The sequence below is a fragment of the Haliotis cracherodii genome, unplaced genomic scaffold, assembly GCF_022045235.1.
Source record: "Haliotis cracherodii isolate W230 unplaced genomic scaffold, xgHalCrac1.p SCAF_18, whole genome shotgun sequence".
Taxonomy (NCBI): domain Eukaryota; kingdom Metazoa; phylum Mollusca; class Gastropoda; order Lepetellida; family Haliotidae; genus Haliotis; species Haliotis cracherodii.
This window is the reverse complement of record NW_027266273.1, coordinates 23633291-23660954: the sequence shown is the minus strand read 5'-3', so window position 1 is coordinate 23660954 and position 27664 is coordinate 23633291. Positions and strand designations below refer to the sequence as shown.

The following is a 27664-nucleotide window of genomic DNA, read 5'->3' as shown; positions in this document are numbered from 1 at the left end:
AAGCTTAGCTCGGAGTCAGCATACTTTGTCTTCCAATATATATATATCCGCTGTACAAGTGCCATAGTCTTGAACATGATGTTAAACCCTACTTCAAATCACCTCGTATGTAGAAGTTCCCATAATCCCAAGTAACCATGACTAGATGTAGAATATCTACTTTTGGTCGATGTTCCCAGAATTCCTTTAATATAGCCCATGATTACTTGTAAAAATGTCTGTTTAGTAGCTTCCTTTCTTCAGAAGGTTAAAATGGAACATTCCTTTCCTTTTTTCCTGTGCATAGATCAGAATGTTTAACCTTTGATTTGCCTTCTTTCTCAGGGGATGCATGAGTTGTTGGCTCCATTGATCTTTGTTCTACACTGTGATCATCAAGCATTCCTGCATGCCTCGGAGATCGAGACCCTTCAGTAAGTACATCTACGTGTTGTGGCATCCTCAGGGCTCGTCACTCAGTGAGTGAGTGAGTATTTGTTTATGCTGATTTTAGCAATAATTCATAAAAATTGACTTTGTGTGTATGGAAGCCCAGCTGTGTAAGCAATGAGTTTGTGTGTATGGAAGCCCAGTCATGTAAGTACTGACTTTGTGTGGATGGAAGCCCAGCTGTGTAAGTACTGACTTTGTGCGTATGGAAGCTTAGCTGTGTAAGTACTGACTTTGTGTATATGGAAGCCCAGCTGTGTAAGTACTGACTTTGTGCGTATGGAAGCTTAGCTGTGTAAATACTGACTTTGTGTATATGGAAGCCCAACTGTGTAAGTGCTGACTTTGTGTGGATTGAAGCCCAGCTGTATAAGCAATGACTTTGTGTATATGGAAACCTTGCTGTGTAAGTAATGACTCTGTATATATGAAAGCCCAGCTGTGCAAGCAATGGTTTTGTGTATATGGAAGCCCAGCTGTGCAAGCAATGCCTGATCATAGAGAAATGACTTGATTTCAGCTACCTCCACATCACTCACAGGTCAGCCCACAAATCTCTCTCTATACCGCTTGATCTCATTCGGTATGCTGGGTCCTAACTCTACAAACTCTTGCATGCTGGGATCTCTTTCATTATAGGCTATTCTTAATTATATCGTTCTCCATGTACTGACAAACAAAGCATGAAAGTCCAAATACTGATATTCATATCCTGAAGGACTGAGAAGGCCTGGGGGACCTGGGTTATGCCATGGCCTGGAGGACCTGGGTTATGTCATGGACTGGAGGTCCTGGGGTATGTTATGGCCAGTCGGACCTGGATTATGCCATGGCCAGTCAGACCTGGGTTATATCATGCCCTGGAGGTCCTGGGTTATGTCATGGCCAGTTGGATCTGGGTTATACCATGGCCTGGAGGTCCTGGGTTATCTCATGGCCTTGAGGTCCTTGGTTATGTCATGGCCAGTAGGTCCTGGGTTATGTCATTGCCTGGAGATCCTGGGTTATGTCATGACCTGAAAGACCTGGGTTATGTCATGGCCTGGAGGTCCTGGGTTATGTCATGGCCTGGAGGTCCTGGGTTATGTCATGGCCTGGAGATCCTGGGTTATGTCATGGCCCGGAGGTCTTGGGTTATGTCATGGCTTGGAGATCCTGGGTTATGTCATGGCCTGGAGGTCCTGGGTTATGTCATGGCCCGGAGATCCTGGGTTATCTCATGGCCTGAAGGACCTGGGCAGCCATGCGTATGTCACCCGGCATGTTCTGAATGAATGTATGTTATGACATGAAGAACCTTGGAATGTGTAGAACAAGTCCATATCATCATGTGTCTCTAATTAAATTTCTAAGTGTACAGTGTAAACAGCTCACAATCAGCTACATTTCCTCCAACCTTATCCAATGTGTAGAACAATACATGTTTTGATAGGCATTTCTTACAAGTTGACAGATGACACAGTTGACTCAATATATATCGCTGTAGTAGTACATTAAGAAGTTGTACATGGTGTCTACTTTGTAGAAGAATAAGCGTGTGCTCGGGCCTTGATTTCTATTTGTATTTTGAGCTTTATAGAACCAAGATATACATATTATAGTTTCACGTTTGTCTTTGCTTGTTATCCATCTGCAATCAGGTGTAACCACTCAGCTCATCAATGCTGACAAGTAGTTCCGCTTCTTCTGAAACCACTCAGCTTATCAATGCTGACAAGTAGTTCCGCTTCTTCTGAAACCACTCAGCTTATCAATGCTGACAAGTAGTTCCGCTTCTTCTGAAACCACTCAGCTTATCAATGCTGACAAGTAGTTCCGCTTCTTCTGAAACCACTCAGCTTATCAATGCTGACAAGTAGTTCCGCTTCTTCTGAAACCACTCAGCTTATCAATGCTGACAAGTAGTTCCGCTTCTTCTGAAACCACTCAGCTTATCAATGCTGACAAGTAGTTCCGCTTCTTCTGAAACCACTCAGCTTATCAATGCTGACAAGTAGTTCCGCTTCTTCTGAAACCATTCAGCTTATCAATGCTGACAAGTAGTTCCGCTTCTTCTGAAACCATTCAGCTTATCAATGCTGACAAGTAGTTCTGCTTCTTCTGAAACCATTCAGCTTATCAATGCTGACAAGTAGTTCCGCTTCTTCTGAAACCATTCAGCTCATCAATGCTGACAAGTAGTTCCGCTTCTTCTGAAACCACTCAGCTTATCAATGCTGACAAGTAGTTCTGCTTCTTCTGAAACCACTCAGCTCATCCATGCTGACAAGTAGTTCCGCTTCTTCTGAAACCACTCAGCTTATCAATGCTGACAAGTAGTTCTGCTTCTTCTGAAACCATTCAGCTTATCAATGCTGACAAGTAGTTCTGCTTCTTCGGAAACCATTCAGCTGATCAATGCTAACAAGTAGTTCTGCTTCTTCTGAAACCATTCAGCTTATCAATGCTGACAAGTAGTTCTGCTTCTTCTGAAACAATTCAGCTTATCAATGCTGACAAGTAGTTCTGCTTCTTCGGAAACCATTCAGCTGATCAATGCTAACAAGTAGTTCCGCTTCTTCTGAAACCATTCAGCTCATCAATGCTGACAAATAGTTCCGCTTCTTCTGAAACCATTCAGCTCATCAATGCTGATAAGTAGTTCCCCCCTCCTCTTCTGAAACCATTCAGCTCATCAATGCTGATAAGTAGTTCCCCCTCTTCTGAAACCATTCAGCTCATCAATGCTGACAAGTAGTTCTGCTTCTTCTGAAACCATTCAGCTCATCAATGCTAACAAGTAGTTCTGCTTCTTCTGAAACTGCTGTTTGATGCTTTGACACAGAGAGACAATAACAGTGCCATGAATTCTTAATTCATTTTCTAAAATACATGAGTAGAACTATTATGTAATAGTCAGTAGAGGAAAGAGAATCACCCTACCATGCCTACCCACCCCGATCTGTTTCAAGTGTTGCTGAACTCCCTGGATCACTCAGACAACCTGGTAGATTAACACACAGCATCCTGACTTTAATACACTGTAATAGTGTATGTTGTGGCACCTCATTGTCATCTTGTCTGCATTTACTTTCAGGGACATCGTCAAGGAAATCATGAGTCCCACCCATCTGGAGCATGATGCCTAGTGAGTAGAGACACAACTTCTCTTGTAGACATAACTTTCTTTGTTTGTTTTTCTGTTTGTTTGTTATTCAGCTACCACTGCAAAGGCTCATTTTCAGTAAAAGATTTGTGTGCAACTATTATATCTTTCTTATGTTTGCCATCACACTCTCAGCATGATAGCTGAAAGTGCATTTAACGTAAGATTAAGCATGTAATGTCACAACAGATGTCCTGATGGCTGCACAGATGAGCCAGCCAACTTGTGGTAGATTTTACATGTCGGTGACTGGCCAGACAGGTGGCTGGATTTTATAACAAGTGATGATAATTGACTGCCCTGTGCATCACAACATTGTCCACCATACTGTTAGCTGGAATATTGCTGAGTGTGCGTTAAACCATAAGCACATACCATGTAGGAAATACAGCTTTATGCATTACTAATAGAGTATTAATAGAGAGTTAAGTGTATATTCCTGCCTTCTGTGTTTCAGCGCTATGTTCTGTCAGATCATGGAGACTGTGGAGCCCTGGTACACAACAAAAGAACATATGATAAAGGTGGGGAATATTGTGTAGCTCTCATTGTACAGGGTGAGATATTATGTAGCTCTGACTGTACAGGTGGGGAATATTACATAGCTGTCATTGTACAGGGTGAGATATTATGTAGCTCTGACTGTACAGGTGGGGAATATTACATAGCTGTCATTGTACAGGGTGAGATATTATGTAGCTCTGACTGTACAGGTGGGGAATATTACATAGCTGTCATTGTACAGGGTGGGATATTATGTAGCTCTGACTCTATAGGTGGGGAATATTACATATCTTTCATTATACAGGTGGGAATATTTTGTAGCTCTCACTGTAAAGGTGCGTAAAAATAGTGTGTAGCTCTCGCTGTACAGGTGGCGAATATTGTGTAGCTCTCATTGTACAGGCGGGGAATATTACATATCTCTCATTGTACAGGGTGGGATATTGTGTAGCTCTCACTGTACAGGTGGGGAATATTGTGTAGCTCTCACTGTACAGGTGGGGAATATTGTGTAGCTCTCATTGTACAGGTGGGGAATATTGTGTAGCTCTCACTGTACAGTAGGGGATTATTGTGTTGCTTTCACTGTACAGGTGGGGAATATTACATATCTCTCACTGTACAGATGGGAATATTGTGTAGCTCTCATTGTACAGGTGGGTAATATTGTGTAGCTCTCACTGTATAGGTGGGGAAGAATGTGTATCTCTCACTGTACAGGTCTGGAATATTGTGTAGCTCTCACTTTACAGGTGGGAATATTGTGTAGCTCTCACTGTACAGTGGGTATTATTGTGTAGCTCTCACTGTAGTATCTGGAATATTATGTAGCTCTCGTTGTACATGTGGGGAATATTGTGTAGCTCTCACTGTACAGGTGGGGAATATTGTGTAGTTCTCATTGTACAGGTGGGGAATATTGTGTAGCTCTCACTCTATGGGTGGGGAATACTGTTCAGGCTCCCCCTCCTCAAAATAGTGGACAAGGCACACATATTGGTTGGCTGCTGAAATGTGGTACTTTGTGTAGGAATGTATGTTTGAATGTAGTTTTGGGGTTGTGTTTTCAGGGCAGGGAGTACATGGTGGCTCAGCCGTTCTCCCGACCACAGGACCTGAACCCCTCCAATGTGATAGTGACCAAGTTAACCCGCATCCAGGACTATCTGCTGAAGAAGTTTGATGCAGAACTACATCTCCATCTAGAGCGATTAGACATTGCACCACAGATATATGGCATGTGAGTATAACACCACAGATATATGGCATGGGAATATAACACCACAGATATATGGCATGGGAGTATAACACCACAGATATATGGCATGGGAGTATAACACCACGGATATATGGCATGGGAGTATAACACCACAGATATATGGCATGTGAGTATAACACCACAGATATATGGCATGGGAGTATAACACCACAGATATATGGCATGGGAGTATAACACCACAGATATATGGCATGGGAGTATAACACCACAGATATATGGCATGGGTGTATAACACCACGGATATATGGCATGGGTGTATAACACCACAGATATATGGCATGGGTGTATAACACCACGGATATATGGCATGGGAATATAACACCACAGATATATGGCATGTGAGTATAACACCACAGATATATGGCATGGGAGTATAACACCACAGATATATGGCATGGATGTATAACACCACGGATATATGGCATGTGAGTATAACACCACAGATATATGGCATGGGAGTATAACACCACAAATATATGGCATGGGTGTATAACACCACGGATATATGGGATGTGAGTATAACACCACAGATATATGGCATGGGAGTATAACACCACAGATATATACTGCTTGTGAGTATAGAAATATTGGAACGTCATGTATACAAACGTGATGCCGATAAATAGAGGTTTAAACACACTGTTGATTGTTGTCATGTGTTGGTGCCGTCACAGAGTACTTGTGACTCAATCTCATTAAAATCAGATGTTAGTTTTCGCTACTGCTAACCAAAGATCTGAGGGCATCCCATTACAGGTCACGTCAGAACGACCTGATTGACTTGTAACTGTGCCCTGTTTGTTGCAGTCGGTGGGTGCGGCTGCTGTTTGGACGAGAGTTTCCCATGCAAGACCTGCTGGTGATATGGGACGCCATCTTTGCAGATGGAATTGGATTCGACCTGGTGGACTATGTATTTGTTTCAATGTTGCTCTATATTAGAGATTTGTGTGAGTATACTGTAGAAATCTTTCCACAGATGTAAATTTGTCATTGCTAGTGTTTGATCGATTTGACATGGATGTCACTTTGAGGCGGAGCCAGGATTCTAAAAAGAGGGTGCACTCTACCCATGAGGTGGACACATGCCACACACCTTCCAGACTTGATCTGCCCATGTCAATGTAGCCTGTTCCCTGAAAACTATTTAGCTTACACATATTTTTGTGTATTAAATAGAAATTGGCAGCTTTTACTACAATAGCAATGCGTCTGAGTGACAAATGGTCACAAGATGGCACACATTCATCATGGTTGCCGTCAGTTGTGAGTTGAAATCTCTCCATGTCTGTTCCAGTATTGGCCAGTGACTACGCAGCCAGTCTCAGCTGCCTCATGAAGTATGTACCTGTAGGAGATGTTCACTACTTCATTGAGAAGGCCCTCTATCTCCGGGAACCCAATGTAAGTAACACCTCATTGAGAAGGCCCTCTATCTCCGGGAACCCAATGTAAGTAACACCTCATTGAGAGGGCCCTCTATCTCCGGGAACCCAATGTAAGTAACACCTCATTGAGAAGGCCCTCTATCTCCGGGAACCCAATGTAAGTAACACCTCACTGAGAAGGCCATCTATCTCCGGGAACCCAATGTAAGTAACACCTCATTGAGAAGGCCCTCTATCTCCGGGAACCCAATGTAAGTAACACCTCATTGAGAAGGCCCTCTATCCCCGGGAACGCAATGTAAGTAACACCTCACTTAGAAGGCCCTCTACCTCCAGGAACCCAATGTAAGTAACACCTCATTGAGAAGGCCCTCTATCTCCGGGAACCCGATGTAAGTAACACATTAATTGTAATAAAGAAGTTGTTCATCCATAAATTCTTATCCTTACTTAGTACTCCAACTTCTAAATGCCCTTCAAAGAAGTTAAAAGTGGTATCCATCAAAGACCTGCATCACTTCGGGTTTTTCTCCCACATTAAACTGACACGCCGCGATATAACTAGAATACTTTTCAAAGTGGCGTATAAGCAAGATCACTCACTCACTCACTCACTCTTATATAGCAGAGATCTGGTTCTGTTGCAGCAATACCCACGGCCACCCAACTATACTTACCAGAATGTCAACACAACAGCAGCCAAGAGCAGAAGCAGATGTAAGTAGCTTCCTTCACCGATCTAGAAGGCAACAAGCAGAATTAGTGTAACTCTCAGTCTGATCAATAACAGTTGTAATCGTACCTCATCAAACCCCAGAAACTCACTGCATTTCTTGACACTGTTGTCATGTGAAGGAAGTAGAGATGTGTTAGTGTTCAACATGTGTACAATAAGCCTGCTTCCTTGCTGCCTGTGTTCTCCTGGCTCTGCAGGGTCTGCCAGCCATGTCCACTCACTCTGCCCATGTATATTCTCATGCACTAGAAGAGTGCCATGGTGAAGTTCACAGTTTTTACTCTTCTGCAATAACATTTCTATTGACAGGACCCACTTGCACAGACTATTATAAGTATATCTTAATGTGCAGGAGTTACTATAGCATTCAAGCTAATAAACTTGTGAAACTATCTCAATGTACAGGAGTTACTATAGCATTCAAGCTGATACACTTGTAAAACTATCTCAATGTGCAGGAGTTACTATAGCATTCAAGCTGATACACTTGTAAAACTATCTCAATGTACAGGAGTTACTATAGCATTCAAGCTGATACACTTGTAAAACTATCTCAATGTACAGGAGTTACTATAGCATTCAAGCTGATACACTTGTAAAACTATCTTAATGTACAGGAGTTGCTATAGCATTCAAGCTGATACACTTGTAAAACTATCTTAATGTACAAGAGTTACTATAGCCTTAGAGCTAATACTCTTGTAAATCTATGTTAATGTACAGGAGTTACTATAGCCTTAGAGCTAATACTCTTGTAAGTTAATGTATAGGATTTCCAGTAGTTTCTGTGTTCAGAATGGTTCTGTGCAAGTGGGTCCACACCTCCTAGGTCCTGTGTGCTTGACTGACCACTGCGACCAGGGCTCTGTATTAAGCTGGTCCATACACCCCTTCCACCATCTAACCTCTCCTCTCACTCTGTCTGCAGCTAACCAAACTAACAAACGCCACGGACATGGATATGGAGGGTTCTCCTCCTTCTCACGCAAGTTTAACCGACCCCGAACACTTGCCTTCTCTAGCAAGAACTTGCCCAAATCCTCCAGTGAGCCCATGAACCTGCAGACTGACATCTCACCAGGTACCTTGTCGTGTTGGGTGCTGGATTCCAGCTTTGTGTCTACACTCAGTGGCTGTCCAGTATGCTCTGTAGATGCTCAGCTCCGAGTCCTGCACTTGGTGTTGTCATGTCTGTGTGCCTGTGAATCCTCATCCTATGTCATGCAGTTTTGGTTGGTTCTCCTCTCTTGACAAGAGTATTAGAATTAAAAATTGCTTCTTTTTTTAAACTGTTGTGCTTCTGTGTAATTAATATGTGTAGTTCCAGTTTCATTATTTTCAGACTGATCTTTGAGGCATTTAGATATATCACAATCTTTTCTTTGAATATTTTCTCTCTTTTTATCTCTCTGCTCTATGTACTCTCTCATCTCATAACTCTGCCCAATTGTCCTCTCTTATCTCATCTCTCTGCATATGTCCTCTCTCATCTCATATCTCTGCCCTACGTCCTCTCTCATCTCTATCCTATGTCCTCTCATCTCATATCTCAACCCTACCTCCTCTCTCATCTCATCTCTCAGTCCTATGTCCTCTCATCTCATATCTCTGCCTATGTCCTCTCATGTCATCTCATATCTCACTACATCCTCTCTCATCTCATCTCTCTGCATATGTCCTCACTCATCTCATATCTTTGCCCTATGCCCTCTCTCATCTCTGTCCTATGTCCTCTCATCTCATGTCTCTGCCCTACGTCCTCTCTCTATCCTATATCATCTCTCGTCTTCTATCTCTGCTTTATGTCCTCCCTCGCGTTTCTGACACATGGTATTGCTGTCTTGCCATGCAATAAGCCAATCTCTGATTTTTTTGGTAAAATAACAACATTTACTTCTTGCTTATATTTTATAGAGTTACAACTTTATTTTGATGATGTGTCTTAATGTAAACTGGCCTTTGTTGAAGGTCCCTTGAGACACTTCCCAAACACTGTAATGTCAGTAAGTAAGGATAAGAATTTATGGATGAACAACTTCTTTATTACAATTAATTGTAATAAAGAAGTTGTTCGTCCATAAATTCTTATCCTTACTTAGTACTCCAACTTCTAAATGCCTATCAAAGAAGTTACTGTAATGTCAATTGTCAAGTTTGCATGTGACCTCAGTAAGTCATTATCAATAACTGCATGTGTAACCATCACTGTGTCCCTGACAGCTCTACATGGTCGCCCCACGCCTCAAGGTCGCCTTGGTAGACTGTCTCTCAGTCTCCTCGATATATACCCAGTGTGGTGTTGTGGTAGCAGTTACTTCACCGGTATTTCCTGATTTATTGATATTTCGTACAATTGGTGTTATGGTATCTCATGTCATAAGACAGCTTCCACTGGTGGCGAGCTGACTCCATTGCACAAGAGACTGTCCTACCATTCTTGGCTCTCCATTTGTTTTGTGGCAGTCATCAGTTTGTATGGCTGTGGATCCAGATTTGTCTGATGGTGTTGAGGTAACGTCTGTGCATGTTAGGTACGGGGTTTGGGCTTGAAGTTTTATCTTCTTTTATAAGTGGCATGTCCAGAATTATGATTTCTTGCACTTGTAGATATTTGATATTTAATTTAGCAAGGCCATGACTCCAGCACACAGATGTCCCTCCCAACTTGCTCTCTCTCTCTCTCCCCCCTCCCCCCCTTCCTTTCATGCGTTTTGTATTGTTACTTTGCTTTGATCAAATTCTGATTCTTTCATATTTGTTTATTGACTTTTCTTTTGAGTTCATTTCAATACTTTTGTAATTTTGGTCAAACTTGAACAATGGTTTAAGCTATCATTATATGTTTGAGGATCTAGTAATAATTGGTAAACAAATAATATTGTCAAAACTGGCTACCACAGGAGGCTTGGGTGAAGTCAGTTTTATCTCCTGGACATGTAGGGAAAATGAAATTGCATCACAATATTTTGCAGACCATTATGACATCATAATAACATGACATCAGTAATGTCTTCACCACTTCAGCTAGTTAGCTGTGTTGTACACACACAAGACACTGGTTATTACTGTTTACAAACTATAAAGAATGATTTTGGATGATAAATACAATCTCACTCTTGTGTCTTTTGATATCAAAAATATCATTGATAAAAGTTTAAGACTCCTCATCAAGCTCCTGGGGGCACGTGTGGCTCAGTCCCCGAAGGCGCCATGATTTACTGTGCAGAGTTGCGTCCCTTGGGCATGCCAGAAACCTATGATTGTAGGTTTACTGATGAAAGTATTTTAGGTTTTAAGTTTAACGTGAATAGTTAAGCACTGGATTATCATCTGATTGTATACTAGTGGACTGGTTATCGGATTGTATACTGGTGGATTGGTTGTTATCTGATTGTATACTAGTTGATTGGTTATCATCTGATTGTATACTAGGGGATTGGTTATCATCTGATTGTATACTAGTGGATTGGTTATCATCTGATTGTGTACTAGCAGATTGGTTATCATCTGATTGTATACTAGTGGATTGGTTATCATCTGATTGTATACGAGTGGATTGGTTATCATCTGATTGTATACTTGGGGATTGGTTATCATCTGATTGTATACTAGCAGATTGGTTATCATCTGATTGTATACTAGTAGATTGGTTATCATCTGATTGTATACTAGTGGATTGGTTATCATCTGATTGTATACTAGTAGATTGGTTATCATCTGATTTATACTAGTGGATTGGTTATCATCTGATTGTATACTAGTGGAGTGGTTATCATCTGATTGTATACTAGCAGATTGGTTATCATCTGATTGTATACTAGTAGATTGGTTATCATCTGATGTATACTAGTGGATTGGTTATCATCTGATTGTATACTAGTGGATTGGTTATCATCTGATTGTATACTAGTGGAGTGGTTATCATCTGATTGTATACTAGTGGATTGGTTATCATCTAATTGTATACTAGTAGATTGGTTATCATCTGATTTATACTAGTGGATTGGTTATCATCTGATTGTATACTAGCAGATTGGTTATTATCTGATTGTATACTAGCAGATTGGTTATCATCTGATTGTATACTAGTAGATTGGTTATCATCTGATTGTATACTTTGGGATTGGTTATCATCTGATTGTATACTTTGGGATTGGTTATCATCTGATTGTATACTAGCAGATTGGTTATCATCTGATTTATACTAGTGGATTGGTTATCATCTGATTGTATACTAGCAGATTGGTTATCATCAAGCTGACTTTCCAAAAGTCACTCACTTGCTTGCATCCTTTGATAATATGCTGTCATGACCTTCAATACATGTTTTCATGAAATCCTCAGTGAAGACTAATGGTCCTAATCTCATAACTGTAGCCATGCTGATTCTCTAGGACCTCCCTTGCACAGCTATGCACATGTAAGACTCCAGTCAGTGATGCGCAGAGTCTCCTGTGGGTACCGTGTGGTCTATTGCTTGTTAGAACGACCAAACTGTGGTCAAATCACTGGATGTTGTGGATCATTGCTAATGATTTCACTCCCTGGCTACTATAATGTAGTCGGAGATTACTGTAGAGTAAGACAGCATTCACTAACTCACTCTCTCACTCTGTCACTCTGTGTTGTCCTGTAGCAAGCCCGGTGGTCCCTGACGTGAAGCGCGGGTCCTCTGCCAGCTTGTCCCAGCTGGAGGACCAGATGTTCCGCCACACTCCCTCGTCCTCCAGCCTCGCTCGCCTTGAGGTCATCAACAGGTCTACCCAGTCTACACCTGCAGCCCGCAGCCCTGTAGGCTTCTCTGCTGATGAAGGCTCTACACACAGTAGCCCCACTAAATACTCATCACTGCCAGGACGGTCAAAAGCAAAAGCCAAAAGATTTTCAAGAGCTGTAAGTTTCCAAGGTTTACCATAGTCCCAGATCTCTTCTGGATTTACACATGTCCAGGGAGATGATGCCAATACGAAGAAGGTCCAAAAGATGTTTGCCGTGGTTAATTAATGGTTAATTAAGATTGCAAGTAATTGTAGAGAATGAAGAATTCAGGGTATGCATTGGGAAGAAGAGTATTGAGTTTTTTTATGGAACAATTGTTGAACATGTAAAATGGAGCTACATTTAGGTAATGGTTTGAAAAAGCTCTTGTATTGACTTTTATATGAGGCATTTCATCGAAATGGTTGAAAGAAACGAATGTCCGTACTATAACTAACACTTTTTGTAGAACAGAGCCCTGATATATACCACCCAAAAGAAGTTAAAGAACACCCTATTTTTTCATATGACTATAGTTACTCTGTCATGCCATATTCAACATCAGTGATATATTCTTCTGATCTCTTCTGATGAATAAGGTATGTCTTTTTTTCACCAGGAGCAAGAGATGCAGCTCCAAGTGTCCAAACTTCAGGGCCAGATGAATGACAAGTCAGCCATGTGTAGATACTGTTCAACCAAACTGGATATACACATTGGTAAATATAGAACGTAAATGCCAGAGAATAATCAGTATTGATTATCTGTAGAAAAACAGATTCTATTGGGCGTAAAAAGCAAACTAGTGGTGAAAATTATATGAATGGATCACTAAAAATCAGTGATGACGTCATGTGTTCTTGAAAAGGGTAAGCATGTACTGCCCTACAAGTAGCACCCACCACTGGGTCTACACATAGACAAGTCATCTCACCCAAACTGGATATAACATATAGGTAAATATGAAACCTCAATGCCATAGAATAACGATGGCAATTCAACCCACCAACTAGATGTACACACGAATAGGTCAATCTTCATTTCAATATGAGGTGAATATAGTTCCCTATGTGTGTTATTATCAGTACATATACCTTGAACCATCCCCAGAAGTGTAAGAGTAGGTTGTATGGACCCTCCTTCTGTTCCAGAACGCCTGCAGAGTGAGCTGATGAAGCTGGAGCTGGATGCAGATGATGAGGTCATGCTGGCTTTGGCCGGGGTCAAGCAGGTATGTCTACTGCTCAACACTTGCTGGGAACCAGTTCCATAGGGCATCTTCAGTTCAGTAGAGGGACTGAGTGCCAGAGGTTAATGTCGGGATGATGAGTGCCTGAAGTTAATGTCTTGTAGAGGAACAGGGTGCCTGAGGTTAATGTCCTGTAGAGGGACGATGAGTGTCTGAAGTTAATGTCTTGTAGAGGAACAGGGTGCCTGAGGTTAATGTCCTGTAGAGGGACGATGAGTGCCTGAAGTTAATGTCTTGTAGAGGAACAGGGTGCCTGAGGTTAATGTCCTGTAGAGGGACGATGAGTGCCTGAAGTTAATGTCTTGTAGAGGAACAGGGTGCCTGAGGTTAATGTCCTGTAGAGGGACGATGAGTGCCTGAAGTTAATGTCTTGTAGAGGAACAGGGTGCCTGAGGTTAATGTCCTGTAGAGGGACGATGAGTGTCTGAAGTTAATGTCTTGTAGAGGAACAGGGTGCCTGAGGTTAATGTCCTGTAGAGGGACGATGAGTGTCTGAAGTTAATGTCTTGTAGAGGAACAGGGTGCCTGAGGTTAATGTCCTGTAGAGGGACGATGAGTGCCTGAAGTTAATGTCTTGTAGAGGAACAGGGTGCCTGAGGTTAATGTCCTGTAGAGGGACGATGAGTGTCTGAAGTTAATGTCTTGTAGAGGAACAGGGTGCCTGAGGTTAATGTCCTGTAGAGGGACGATGAGTGCCTGAAGTTAATGTCTTGTAGAGGAACAGGGTGCCTGAGGTTAATGTCCTGTAGAAGGACGATGAGTGCCTGAAGTTAATGTCTTGTAGAGGAACAGGGTGCCTGAGGTTAATGTCCTGTAGAGGGACGATGAGTGCCTGAAGTTAATGTCTTGTAGAGGAACAGGGTGCCTGAGGTTAATGTCCTGTAGAGGGACGATGAGTGCCTGAAGTTAATGTCTTGTAGAGGAACAGGGTGCCTGAGGTTAATGTCCTGTAGAGGGACGATGAGTGTCTGAAGTTAATGTCTTGTAGAGGAACAGGGTGCCAGAGGTTAATGTTGGGACAATGAGTGCCTGAAGTTAATGCCCTGTATAGAGGAACAATGAGTGCCTGAAGTTAATGTTCGGTAGAGGGATAATGAGTGCCTGAAGTTAATGTCCTGTATAGAGGGACAATGAGTGCCTGAAGTTAATGTTCGGTAGAGGGACAATGAGTGCCTGAAGATAATATTCTGTAGAAGGACGATGAGTGACTGTTCTATGGCTGCTGATGAGTAGTGAATCATGTTCGTTCTTTGACTGCAGGTTAGAGATGTCCTCAACGGCACCCTTCGCTTCTCCCAGAACCTGCTGGATGAAGATGAAATTTCCATCAGTGACAACTATTACAAGGATGAACTAGTCACATCACCGGAGTCAGACATAGCTGGCTCCATGACAAGCTCCATGACAGGCTCCTTCCACCAACATGGAGCCGGCAAACATTCCGGGAAAGGCAAGCGGCAGAAACTGTTCTACATGAGTAGTGAGGAGAACTCCGAGGCAGCAGATTCCCCGGACTCCTTTAATGGTGTCTCTCATCCTCAGGGCAAAGATTATGAGCTGGACAATTTCCTGAGGAAGCGTGTTGCATCCAAGGACAGTAGTACTTCTGGTGGGCCTCAGTTAATGGTGGAGTCCACTGTGTCTGATAGCGGGAGTCAGAGCAGCAACACGGTGCAGACACACAGCTCGGCCTCAGATGCCTTCGACGTCAGTCCTAACCCACTCTATGACATGGAAGCCCAGTGACCGTACAACAACCACTGGTTATGCTCAAGGAATACTCCACATGGTATGACACTATATCAGATATCACCATGATGAACTGGGTATGCAGATGACCTTAACAGGCATGTGGTCACCTGGATTGTGTTTGCAGATGGTCTGGATGTGCGTGACACATGGACACACATACTGTATGGAGACATCAGGACATCTCCCAAGCACTCCTATTTTTGCTGTAGTGCTGGTGAAGAAAGAGAGCCAAGTACCCATATTTGTACATCCTGATACCTGTCATTGCTAGGCTTCTGCTGCTGTCGGGGCAGAGAATGCAACAAGTGATGGTCCGAATAGTGAGTTGTGTCTGTGATTGAACCTATCACGTGACTGTCATGTGACTGTGCTACTGGTGTATTGCTAGTGTCTGTTAAGGTATATTAAGGTATTAAGTTTCCAACAAACATTCAGTTTCACTGGGTGAACTTGTACATGGATCTAATACACTCACGGATTTCAAATTTGAAAGAAACATCTCATACAATCTTCTTTTTTTTATGGCCAGTAAGTGCATATTGCAGTGATAGCACACATCCCAACACACATTTCCAACACACACACAGCACATACGTGCCCAACCACACACCATGAGTACACTTAACCCTGACATCCCACCACACACATTGCCACCAAACTGTGAGGACAGCACCCAGTCCTTGGGTCAGGCCCGATAAGTAAGTGTAGGTTAATGCTATCTTGCTAGAGGAGATTACAGTGCTAGGACTACCATGTCTCTATCATAGTGTGGTAATTATAGCTCCTCTGTGCCCAGGCACAGTTTTAGTCAGGATAACAATATAGGTGACCACCAGAAGAAAAGGGACCTTACGGGTGCAAGGATACAATTGTGCTGTGACGTCATAAAGATATTTGACGTCAACTTACTTCAGTGAAGATTGCCATGTGTGATGTCATGTATCTCTGTAATCATTATGAAGTGAAACTTGGGAATTGTATTTTTGTGTTATGAAGATGCTGTAGTTTTAAAATAAAATGAAAAGTCAAAATGTGATTTTTCATCCTTAAGGTCCCTCAGCTCCTGGTGGGTTACGTATGTGTATCAACTATTGATAGTACATTTAGGACATGGAGCTGTTAGACGTGTTGACCTGAGACAGCTGGGCAGTGGAGGTAGCCTAGTTCTTCAAGCATGCTTCGCTCATCACATACTAGATCCCTCTTCCCTGGGTGGTACGGGTGGAATATTGCCAAAACTGACTTAAACCCTACTCACTCACTAACTGTATATTAATGTCGACACCTTCAGGACATAACTGACCCGACCATTGAGAGAGGTGCTACCTGTTTGCCCATGTCGACTGAGACGTTATGTGGGACAGTGTAGGTCCTGCAGTCAGCACCCAGTTCAATATTTGTGCTGATACAATTTATGAAGCCAGTATCTACGTAGACGTGCCACTGTGTTAGACAGTGTCTGTATTAGGCATTGTTCAGTATTAGACAGTGTCAGCAACTGTGTAGGAGTGCCAGGCTTTCCACGTCCTCCATTTTGAGAGGTTTATGCAATGTCTAATGTTGTTCACCGGTTGATGTCGGAGCCACTGTACGCCACATATACACAGTGTGTCAGATTTATGCTATGCCACAAGAAAACTGTTTGCTACCTTACAGCTGACATATTAAAACCATATGCTATGTCACTCACTCACTATTTATGCCATAGTAGCAATGTAAGCAGTAAAACCGTATGCCCTCGAAATGCTGTAAGCCCATAGTAAAACCGTAAGCCCTTGTAATGCTGTGTGCTAGCTCAATTCAAGTGTCTGTATCGCAGTCATGGTGCATTACAGTGGCAGTTTTCTTATTTCCACAACTATTTATATTGCATCAGTGTATCAAATTGTTGTTATGATTATTATGATTATTGATTTTATTTTAGTTATCAATGACAAGTTGTTTTACATTTAAACTAATTAAAACTCATGAATGCATGTGTCCTGTGTTGTGCTTTCTCCTCTATGATGTGTCCATCGTTTATCATTAGACCTGAAGTGTCACTTTTTTGTCCGTGGACAAAGTCTTCTAAGGAACTGCAGCTCACTCACTCACTCACTCACTGATATTGGAACTGTGGAGATAGAATAGGTCTTCAGCAACTTATGCTTGTCATAAGAGGCGACTTACAAGATCAGGTGGTTAGACTCGCGGACTTGGTTGATGCATGGAATTGTATCCCAATTGCATGGATCGATGCTCATGATGTCATGAGTTTCTGGTCCTGGCTCTAATATATACTCTTCAAAAAAAGAAACTTGACACTGACTTTCAAAATGTAATATAATGCGATTGTTTCAAAATAGGACACAGAAACCATAATTGAAACACTGTTTGAAGATCAATGTACACAATGTTCAAAACATTAATCGTGTCACCTAGACAGACACACATAAACGATACAGAAAATGTCAGTATCGGTTGTGCCCACCACATGCATCAATCACTGATTGACACCGACGACACATAGATGCAATCAAGTTGTCAATAACACGCTGTTGGATGTGCTGCCATTCATGCTGAAGTGCTTCAAGAAGCGCCGGAAGTGTTTGGGGCGGTGGATTCCTTCTGCGAACGCTTCGATCCAACTCGTCCTACAGATGCTCAATCGGGGACTAATCTTGTGACAGGGCTGGCCAAGGTAATGTCTGGATGTTGTTGTGGTGTAAGAAGTCCTGACAAACACGTGCAATATGCGGTCGAGCGTTGTCCTGCTGGAACTGTCCGCCATGAACGTTGACGTGAGGAAGAACGTAAGGCTGTAGGATCAAGTCTGTGTAACGCACACCTGTCAATGCACCTACAACATGCACGAGAGACGTCCTACCACATCTACGTGCGCGCCCATCAGCACGTGTGAGTAGGAAACGGGACTCGTCAGTAAACAGTACATTTCTCCACCTTGCACATGCCCATCTAACCCTCTGTTAGCCCCGAAGCAGACAGTCCGCCAGATGTCATGGGGTCAATACATGACGTCGAACAGGTCAGTCTGTTGCGTCTGTCTGTGTACCCCAGGGATCTGTGTGGTTGTAGACGTGGCTGTGGTAGTGCGGTCTCGGAGGTGTCGCAGCCGGATGTATCGATCTTGTGCTTCGGTTGTCACCCTTGGTCTTCCTGACCTTGGTCTGTCGTCAACTCTGTTGGTGTTGTTGTATCAGGTCCACAGTGTGGAGATTGTCTGTCTGGATACGCCAAAGTGCCTGGCCACTTCTTGCTGAGATGCTCCAGCTTGTTATCTCCCAATGGCGTTGTTCCGGTGAGCTGCATTCAGTCTTGGCATTCTGTCACCGCCTCTACTGCCGTTTTAAGGACTGTATGAACAGCTGTTGATGTGGATTTTTATACCCATTCAGCAGGGGGGCCTGCATGCCTAAATGCAGGATCCTGTGCTGCACTTTTTTTACAGGCGGTTGCGTTTGGATGAAGCTGTAAAATTGATCCCCAAACGCTATGTTTATGTGCTTTGCATGTGTTTTGCAAAATTATAGACAAATCATCTTTCTGTTTGACTTATTTGGTTCTTATTTAATGTTATTATTTTAGATATTTGGCAAAAAGTGGTTTAACATCTGTCAAGTTTCCTTTTTTGAAGAGTATATTTACAGACTTCCATCATACAGCTGGAATATTGCTGAGTGCAGCGTTAAATAACCAACAAACACACACTGATATTGGTCTGGACCAGTCGTCTAAGGCGCCACATTTCACTCACTCACTGATATTGGTCTGGACCAGTCATCTAAGATGCCACAGTTCACTCACTCACTGATATTGGTCTGGACCAGTCATCTAAGATGCCACGGTTCACTCACTCACTCACTGATATTGGTCTGGACTAGTTATCTAAGATGCCACGGTTCACTCACTCACTCACTGATATTGGTCTGGACCAGTCATCTAAGATGCCACAGTTCACTCACTGATATTGGTCTGGACCAGTCATCTAAGATGCCACAGTTCACTCACTCACTCACTGATATTGGTCTGGGCCAGTCATCTAAGATGCCACAGTTCACTCACTCACTCACTGATATTGGTCTGGACCAGTCATCTAAGATGCCACAGTTCACTCACTGATATTGGTCTGGACCAGTCATCTAAGATGCCACAGTTCACTCACTCACTCACTGATATTGGTCTGGACCAGTCATCTAAGATGCCACAGTTCACTCACTGATATTGGTCTGGACCAGTCATCTAAGATGCCACAGTTCACTCACTCACTCACTGATATTGGTCTGGGCCAGTCATCTAAGATGCCACAGTTCACTCACTGATATGGGTCTGGACCAGTCATCTAAGATGCCACAGTTCACTCACTCACTCACTGATATTGGTCTGGACCAGTCATCTAAGATGCCACAGTTCACTCACTGATATTGGTCTGGACCAGTCATCTAAGATTCCACAGTTCACTCACTCACTGATATTGGTCTGGACCAGTCATCTAAGATGCAACAGTTCACTCACTCACTCACTGATATGGGTCTGGACCAGTCATCTAAGATGCCACAGTTCACTCACTCACTCACTGATATTGGTCTGGGCCAGTCATCTAAGATGCCACAGTTCACTCACTGATATGGGTCTGGACCAGTCATCTAAGATGCCACAGTTCACTCACTCACTCACTGATATTGGTCTGGACCAGTCATCTAAGATGCCACAGTTCACTCACTGATATTGGTCTGGACCAGTCATCTAAGATTCCACAGTTCACTCACTCACTGATATTGGTCTGGACCAGTCATCTAAGATGCAACAGTTCACTCACTCACTCACTGATATGGGTCTGGACCAGTCATCTAAGATGCCACAGTTCACTCACTCACTCACTGATATTGGTCTGGACCAGTCATCTAAGATGCCACAGTTCACTCACTCACTCTCTAACTGATATTGGTCTGGACCAGTCATCTAAGATGCCACAGTTCACTCACTCACTCACTGATATTGGTCTCTGGCCATGAAGTCGTGGTATCCCAATTGCATGGATCGGTGCTCATCTCATGTGCGAGTTATTTGATTGGATGGCAATTTATATCATTGTGCCAGTCGAATCCGGCTAACGAACACTGTTGTAGCGATGGGTCCACTGTATTTATTTATCACAAGACAACTTTCAGCTTGAGGATCTTTGTAGCATACCTCACTATTGATGCAAGAACCTATACTCTCAAAGCCCACATGTGTAACACAGAAGATGAAACAAATTGTAATTTGCATGGCGTACCTTCTATAAAAGTAGAAAACAAACATATTTTTTCACAACAATGACTTCCTGAAACACTTGTTATTGTTTTCAAGGAACACGGGTTTGACACAATCATAGTGGTATACATGACGCTGTTGACATTGATATATCTACAGTGGTAAAGTTATTAATATTTGTTTCATAAGTAATCTTTTCAAAGTAATAACTACAATGTTGGAATATACACGTGGAGACATACAGATATTGTTTACATTGAAACCCACAACGCTGTGAGTGCGTTTGTTATTTTTTACCATGAACCATACTTCTCTATGAGAGTTACCTTCCTAATGGTAATATGTTTATTCCAGTAGCCTGACACGTCAGTTATTCGCTCTGTCCGAAAGTGCTAATATGTCGCTACACGGAAATTGGTCAACATTTCCCGCATAGCGATATGCTGTCGGCCTGTCTCTGTCCCTCTCGACATACAGACCCGGGAATGGGTCAACGTTTAACCGCAGCTGTATGGGGAAATAGGTCGTTTGCGTCGGGCAGGTATACCAGTCTAGGTATACCAGCCCCCCCCCCCCCCCCCTCCAATTCCGGCGCGTAACACAACTGCTACTGCCACAGGCTAATTTGCATATCACGTGACCAGACTTTTCTCTTGTTTGTAAATAAACGCGCTTTTTCAGAAATCAGAATAGAATAGACTAATGCAAGTATTTAGGGGCGCTATCTATGCATCAAAGTGACCGCATCGCTGGCTCTCCATAGGGCTTCAATGACAGCACGTGGAGCCGTACAACCAATGTAAACATAGGATAACTACGCAAATGGAAATAGTTTTTCACGATTAAGGATATTTTCTCAATGAAAGTTAACCATTCTATGACGTATGTTTAGCTGAATATGTGGACTTTTCAAAAATGAAATAGATGAAAAACATGAAATATCTTGAATGGACTGTGTAAGATGTGGCGAATCGTCACACGGCGCTAGCCTGTGGCAGAGGTCCTATGCTGGTCGCATGGTAGGGTAGGAGAGTGCATGCCCCCATGTATGTTTCCCAAACCGATAACACAGAAGACATGGCGCCTGGCGCCCTGCAATAACAGTCAATATGATGACTGCATAATGGAGAATAGCCTTAAAATAGTTAGCTCCGGCAGAAAGCTTAGTGTGTTTCGCTAAACGTGAACAGGCGATGGCCAATGTACAAATCTGAACCAAAGCCAGTTATAGGTTCGCATGCGTAACGTCCTCGTAACCTAACTAAACATGGTAACATGTCTACACTACGAAAGATTTTTGGGCCGATAAAAGTATAACCACCTGTGTGGTAATGTTAATTTTAGTGAGGGAAACATGGCTTTACAAACTCATTTCACATTGTCTACTATTTGTTTTCATTTCATAGCGATACTTGTACTGTGTCACATACTGGGGGGCGGTCGGGTAGCCTAGTGGTTAAAGCGTTCGCTCGTCACGCCGAAGACCCGGGTTCGATTCCTGACATTGGTACAATATGCGAAGCCCAAGCCGTGATATTGCTGGAATATTCCTAAAAGCGGCGTAAAACCATACTCACTCACTCACTCACTCACATACTGGGCCTGGTATCAACTCATGTGTGGCTAGACAGGGCAGAAATGCTTTTATTGATGAAGTTCCAGAAACACGAACATTCGTGACTTCTCAGTTTAGTTGGACTGTCTGTAATTGATTCTCTGAAATGTAAGAAAGACCAGTATTAACCCCTTCATTTTTCTATGACTTTCTTAAACGATTTCATGTAAGAACGGGCCGCCTCCGTGGTCTAGAGATAGAGAGTCCGCCCGGAGAGCGGAAGGTCCGGGGTTCGATCCCCGGCCGCGTCATACCAAAAGACGATAAAAGATGGTACTTGTTGTTACCCTGTCTGGCGCTCGGCATTAGGCTCGGAGTCAGTATACTGTGTTCGCAAATATTCATTTTCTCTAATGACATAAAGCAGCCCAAGTGTCTATTTCTTCTTTAGGCTTTATTTATAGGACTCTTTTTATAGTTGATATTCACTACTATATGAACAAACAAAATTTCTTATGTGACCCATGGTGGGGGAGAGTGATAACGCTGTTCCTTGTTAATTTGGTACAAAATGACATCATACTCTTGCTTCACACAGTGTATTGTCTTTCATTTATGTATATCATATCACCTATGCTCTTCTTTTTAAAGAAAATCCTTAAACTGAAGCAAGTTTTCCCAGTTTTCCCCTTCTGCACTTCGGGCTTCCCTCCTACATTAAGCTGACACGCCGCGATATAACTGGAATATTGTTAAAAGCGGCGTTAAAAACCCAACTCACTCACTATTTTCTCATGAAGACATTCTATATGCACTCGAAGACTCAAATCTATGGTTTAATGAAGCATCCTGCTTCTATCAGCAAGACCCGTGAAGATCCGGGGTAAAATAGGTCTTCATGATCAGCAACCCATGCTTGCCGTAAAAGGCAACTATGCTTGTAAAAGGCGACTAAAGGGATCGGGTGGTCAGGCTCGCTGACTTGGTTGATGCATGTCATCGTATCACAATTGCATGGATCGATGCTCATGATGTCAATCACCGGGTTGTCTGGCCGAGACTCGATTATTTACAGACCGCCGTCATATCGCTGGAATATTGCTGAGTGCGGCGTTAAACAAACAGACAAATACTATCAGCAAATACTCACTTGCGTAGTCGCGATCCTGATAGACGCACACACAGTTGCCGAACAGACTGTGACTGGTGTCTGTCACGCACTCAGTGTGACCGGAACAGTGTGGACACGTGACCTTACACACTCCATGACTGGCGCACTCGGGGAACTGGCCACATGAGTCTCCCGTCGTCTGGCACCCTGCAGGGGGGAACGCTACACGTACAGGACGCCACATACGCGGGTTTACATCAGTCAGTGTTAGCTAGAAGTAATGCGTCAGCCTGGTTCCCTGGGTATGATGCACTGGCGCTCAGTGTAACGCCAGCGTAGCATACCCAGGGAACCAGGCTGAAAATGTGTTCGTAATACACTCTTCAAAAAAAGAAACGCACGGAAGTTTTTTAGTAAATGTATTGTACCTAATAAAGTCGATATATTTAATTTAATATCATAGATATAAATATGAAATTTTGGATCTCAATAGTCACATGTTGTCGTTGTACAAAGGCATTGAAATATGTTCATTGTCATGTCACATAAGGCCTCAAGGTTGCGCTGAACTAAGTATCTCATGTGACCGTCCCGGGCAGCAATCACGGCTCTGCATCTCCTCGGCACTGACTGGATAAGTGTACGAATTCTGTCCTGCGGAATTCTGCTCCTTTCTGCTTGTAACGCGTTGGCCAGATGTGGGAATGTCTGCGGCGTGTTCTGACGTTGACGTTCGAGTTCATCCCAGAGGTGTTCGATTGGGCTGAGATCTGGAGATCTCGACGGCCAGGACAAACCGTTGATGTTGGCATTATGAAGATAGTTGACCGTGACACGAGCTGTGTGCGGTGGAGCGTTGTCCTGTTGAAACAGCTCCCTCTGGCGGTCAATGATTGGAAGAAGGTGAGGTTGAAGAATTTGATTCATGTAGCGATCTGCTGTCAAATTTCCCTGAACCACAACCAAGTCAGATCTCGTGGTGTAGGATATGGCCCCTCACACCCAGGTCTACCGCCACCGAAATTGTCGAATTCACGTACACATGTACATGTGGGGCAAAACGCTCAATTCGGCGACGATAAACACGTTGTCTTCCATCTCGCCTGTGAAGAAGAAATCGTGATTCGTCGCTAAACCACACTCATCTCCAGTTTCTCAAATTCGAAGGCTGTAAGGTATGGCACCAACGCAAGTGTCGCTGTCGATGGATCTGTTGCAAAACAGGGATGAGTGAGTGAGTGAGTGAGTGAGTGAGTGAGTGAGTTGGGTTTAACGCCGCTTTTAGCAGTATTCCAGTTATATCACGGCGTGTCAGCTTAATGTGGGAGGAAAGCCCGAAGTGATGCAGGTCTCAGACGTTTACCACTTCGGTGAAACCCACGAGCACAGATATTATGCTGACAAACCTATAAACATAATTGGGGCGAACCGAGATTCGAACCCACAATCATAGGTTTCTGGCGTGCCCAAGGGACGCCCAGTGCCCAGTGAATCGCGGCGCCTTAGACGACTGGGCCACCCGTGCCCCCAAAACAGGGATGATAAGCGAAGCCTCGCGAAGATGGTTCCTGGCAGCTGGTCCAATATCCTCCTCAAACCAGGGATGCGTCCAGCAGTCTCCGTAGCTGTGATGGCGTAGGTGGCACAGTCGAATGTAGCGATCCTGTGCAGGGGTGGTAACTTTTGGTCGGCCGGATCTCGGGCGGTCTGCAGTGGAATTGAATTGTGCGTATCGGTCCCAAAGGCGGCAAATGGTGCTGTGGTGGACGTTGAATTGGCGTGCAACAGAACACTGCGATTCCCCTCTTTGGATACATACGTCCTATGGCAATGTTCCGATCAGCGCTGAGTCTCGGCATTTTCGAACTTGAACAATGTTGACAATTGAATGACAAATTATTGGCTTATGCTTGCCTTTTTATAGCCACTACCACGAGTTACGAATGCCATAACTTGCACGCGCATTTTGCTTTACTGTTTTCCTCCATGGCATTTTTGAACGAGTGTGAAAACAATACCGTTTAAGACATTCAAATCGACAAATTGCTGCGTTTTGACGGACCGTTTGTCGAATATCAGGCCATCAACATTTTCATATAACATATATCCAATTTATTAACCGGATTTTTTTGTGAAGTCAGGTTCAATGAACTACGTACTACCTGTGCGTTTCTTTTTTTGAAGAGTGTATATCAGTACAAAACCTGATTCGCCCCTCGTTTCCGTCATATAGGAACATATTTCAGAACTGCCACGGAAATTCAATTTTTAAAATGGCCAAGAGAAAAGTAAGAGCAACCATGAGTTACTTTTTTTAATATCTATTGTTTTTTTATCGAAGGGTTCATGCAACTAGATAGGAAAAATGCAGTCGTAAATATAATCTTCGAAAAAGGCAAGGGATACTCGGAAATAAGTAAATATTTCCAAAGTTGTGATATATATTAGTTTTTAGTGATAGTTGTATGATATTAATGAACGAATTTGGAACACATTACAACGGGCAGTGAAGTATGACAGTTCTGGTTTGGGGGCGGTCGGGTAGCCTAGTGGTTAAAGCGTTCGCTCGTCTGCCGAAGACCTGGGTTCGATTCCCGACATGGGTACAATGTGTGATTTCTGGTGTCCCCCGCTGTGATATTGCTGGAATATTGCTAAAAGCGGCGTAAAACCATATTCACTCACTCACTCTGGTGTTATGACCGCCAACGATGTTGAAGGACGATTGGGGTAAGACGGGAAATGTCAAAGTTAGCGTTCTTGGATCAGTCGTGCTAATACCGCCACGATTTGTCAAACATTCATTCACTCGACGAGGCATAATGTGTGACAGTCTCTCCAAGTCTGGCCAAGATCAGCCAACGTGGTCGGCGACCTATGACGTTGACGCACACGTCTCGCTATCATGTCCCACGTGTGGCAATGGCCTTCTTTGGAAGGTGTGCTGCTCGATGTAAGCACTGACGATTTGTGCACTGTGAGCTCCTGAGAGACAAAACGTCGACCCACACGCCTTGCAAACGGGACAACAAAGGGTGTTAGTATGTTGTCCCGACAGCACTGTCCAGTGACCCTCCCTGCACTATATGGAGTGGGGTTCGGTCAGTCATAGAGATGCCACCCCACACCATAACCGATCCACCGCCAAATCTGTCATGATTTCTCAAATTGACATCGGCCAAACACGACCACGTCTGTCAAGGAAGTACAAAATGAATCGGGACTCATCTGAAACCTTGGCGTGTGACCAGCGACGATTACACCAGTGTCGACGTATGTTGGCAATATGTCGACTCTTAAGGCACTGCACAGCACGTGGCGGACGAGCATGGAGATTAGCTGCATGTCACGATTTCTAACCGTCTGACCCGTAACTCGTAGCCCAGTAGCCTGAAGAACGTTTGCAGCAGTTTGAAGCGCCTTTTGAGCTTGATTTCGTAGAGCCTAGTTTCGGATCTACCGATTCCATATTCTTGTTGTTGACCTGGGACGCCCCGAAGGGGGTCGATCCTTAACATTTTGCATGTGTTGGTACCTGTTCTGGTAATCACAGATTGTGACACGTGGAACGTATTGGCCACTGCACGCTGACTTCTGCCAGTTTCCAGCATGCCAATAGCCCGGAGACGCCCCGTACGGACGTCAGATCGCTATACCATACACAAACAATGAACAAAATCAAGTAAATCACAACGGTATGCTAAGCAGAATCAATAAAATTCACAGAATTAATTATCCACAGTGATTAATCGACCTTCCTTGAAAGCGTCAAAATCAGGAACGACACCCTACGCACGTGTGTGGCGCTATTGCGTGAGGCACGTAAAAATATAGGATGTGTCTTGGTGTTAAGTACTAGTATTACAAACATAACGTTCTTGCATAGGATGTTAGTCGTCAACACTTTTCTTTGTTCTAATACTTGGTATTAACATTATATTTCGTGATCCCCTACCTTTTTAAAGAGTAAATAACAGGCAGTTATAGGAATCGTATTAAACCCCATTTCACCTCACCTCACCTCACCTCACCTCACCTCACCTCACGTACCACCCATACCCCACCCACATACTTACAGGCAACCTGTGCTGCCACCAGCAGACAGACAGACACAAGTAGAAATGCCTTCATGACGATCAAACAACACCTGGGCAAATCACATAAATCGGCTAAACTTGTACTGAACCCTGAGATACGGTATCTACACATAATGTGCCATAGTTCACTGACATTTATTGGACGGCAAGATATTACACAGATAGAACTACCCTGATTAAAAAAAATCATGAACTATTTTTATATGTAAAATATGAAATTGTGTCTTCACTACAAAACATATCCCCCAAAATATTCATAATGCACTGTTTTGTTCAGTTTAGTAAATCCGCTTTGAGGAAACACAACACAGTAGGCGATAGAGGGAGGGGGTACAGTCACGTGTGTGTTTGTTTTTACCCTGCACTCGGTAATATTCCAGCTATATGACGGCGGCCTGTAAATAGTCG

The 27664-nt window shown here is 43.3% G+C and overlaps 1 protein-coding gene and 1 long non-coding RNA gene across 9 annotated transcripts in view; one reads left to right on the top strand and one right to left on the bottom strand.

The window, feature by feature from the left end:
- Positions 1-15786, top strand: part of LOC139465912 (TBC1 domain family member 5-like) — a 63074-nt gene extending 47288 nt beyond the window's left edge. For 4 of the 7 annotated variants that reach the window (XM_071247905.1, XM_071247906.1, XM_071247903.1 and 1 more), the window contains 13 exons: positions 325-413; positions 950-970; positions 3506-3556; positions 4032-4098; positions 5149-5318; positions 6165-6307; positions 6655-6761; positions 7393-7462; positions 8410-8562; positions 12118-12374; positions 12859-12958; positions 13391-13470; positions 14749-15786. In XM_071247905.1, the coding sequence (XP_071104006.1) occupies positions 325-413; positions 950-970; positions 3506-3556; positions 4032-4098; positions 5149-5318; positions 6165-6307; positions 6655-6761; positions 7393-7462; positions 8410-8562; positions 12118-12374; positions 12859-12958; positions 13391-13470; positions 14749-15234 (1794 nt within the window). In that variant the 3' untranslated portion in view covers positions 15235-15786. The remainder of the gene's footprint in view (positions 1-324; positions 414-949; positions 971-3505; positions 3557-4031; positions 4099-5148; positions 5319-6164; positions 6308-6654; positions 6762-7392; positions 7463-8409; positions 8563-12117; positions 12375-12858; positions 12959-13390; positions 13471-14748) is intronic. The other 3 variants (XM_071247908.1, XM_071247907.1, XM_071247909.1) reach the window with 2 other exon arrangements.
- Positions 15787-22120: 6334 nt separating this feature from the next.
- Positions 22121-27321, bottom strand: LOC139465926 (uncharacterized). 2 transcript variants are annotated; one of them, XR_011653182.1, is made up of 4 exons: positions 27236-27305; positions 26695-26809; positions 23199-23366; positions 22121-22209 (listed from the first exon to the last, which is right to left on the bottom strand). It is a non-coding gene; the product is annotated as an uncharacterized lncRNA (long non-coding RNA). The 2 variants fall into 2 exon arrangements; XR_011653183.1 differs by lacking the exon at positions 26695-26809 and having other exon boundaries at positions 27236-27321.
- Between the last annotated feature and the right edge of the window lie 343 nt (positions 27322-27664).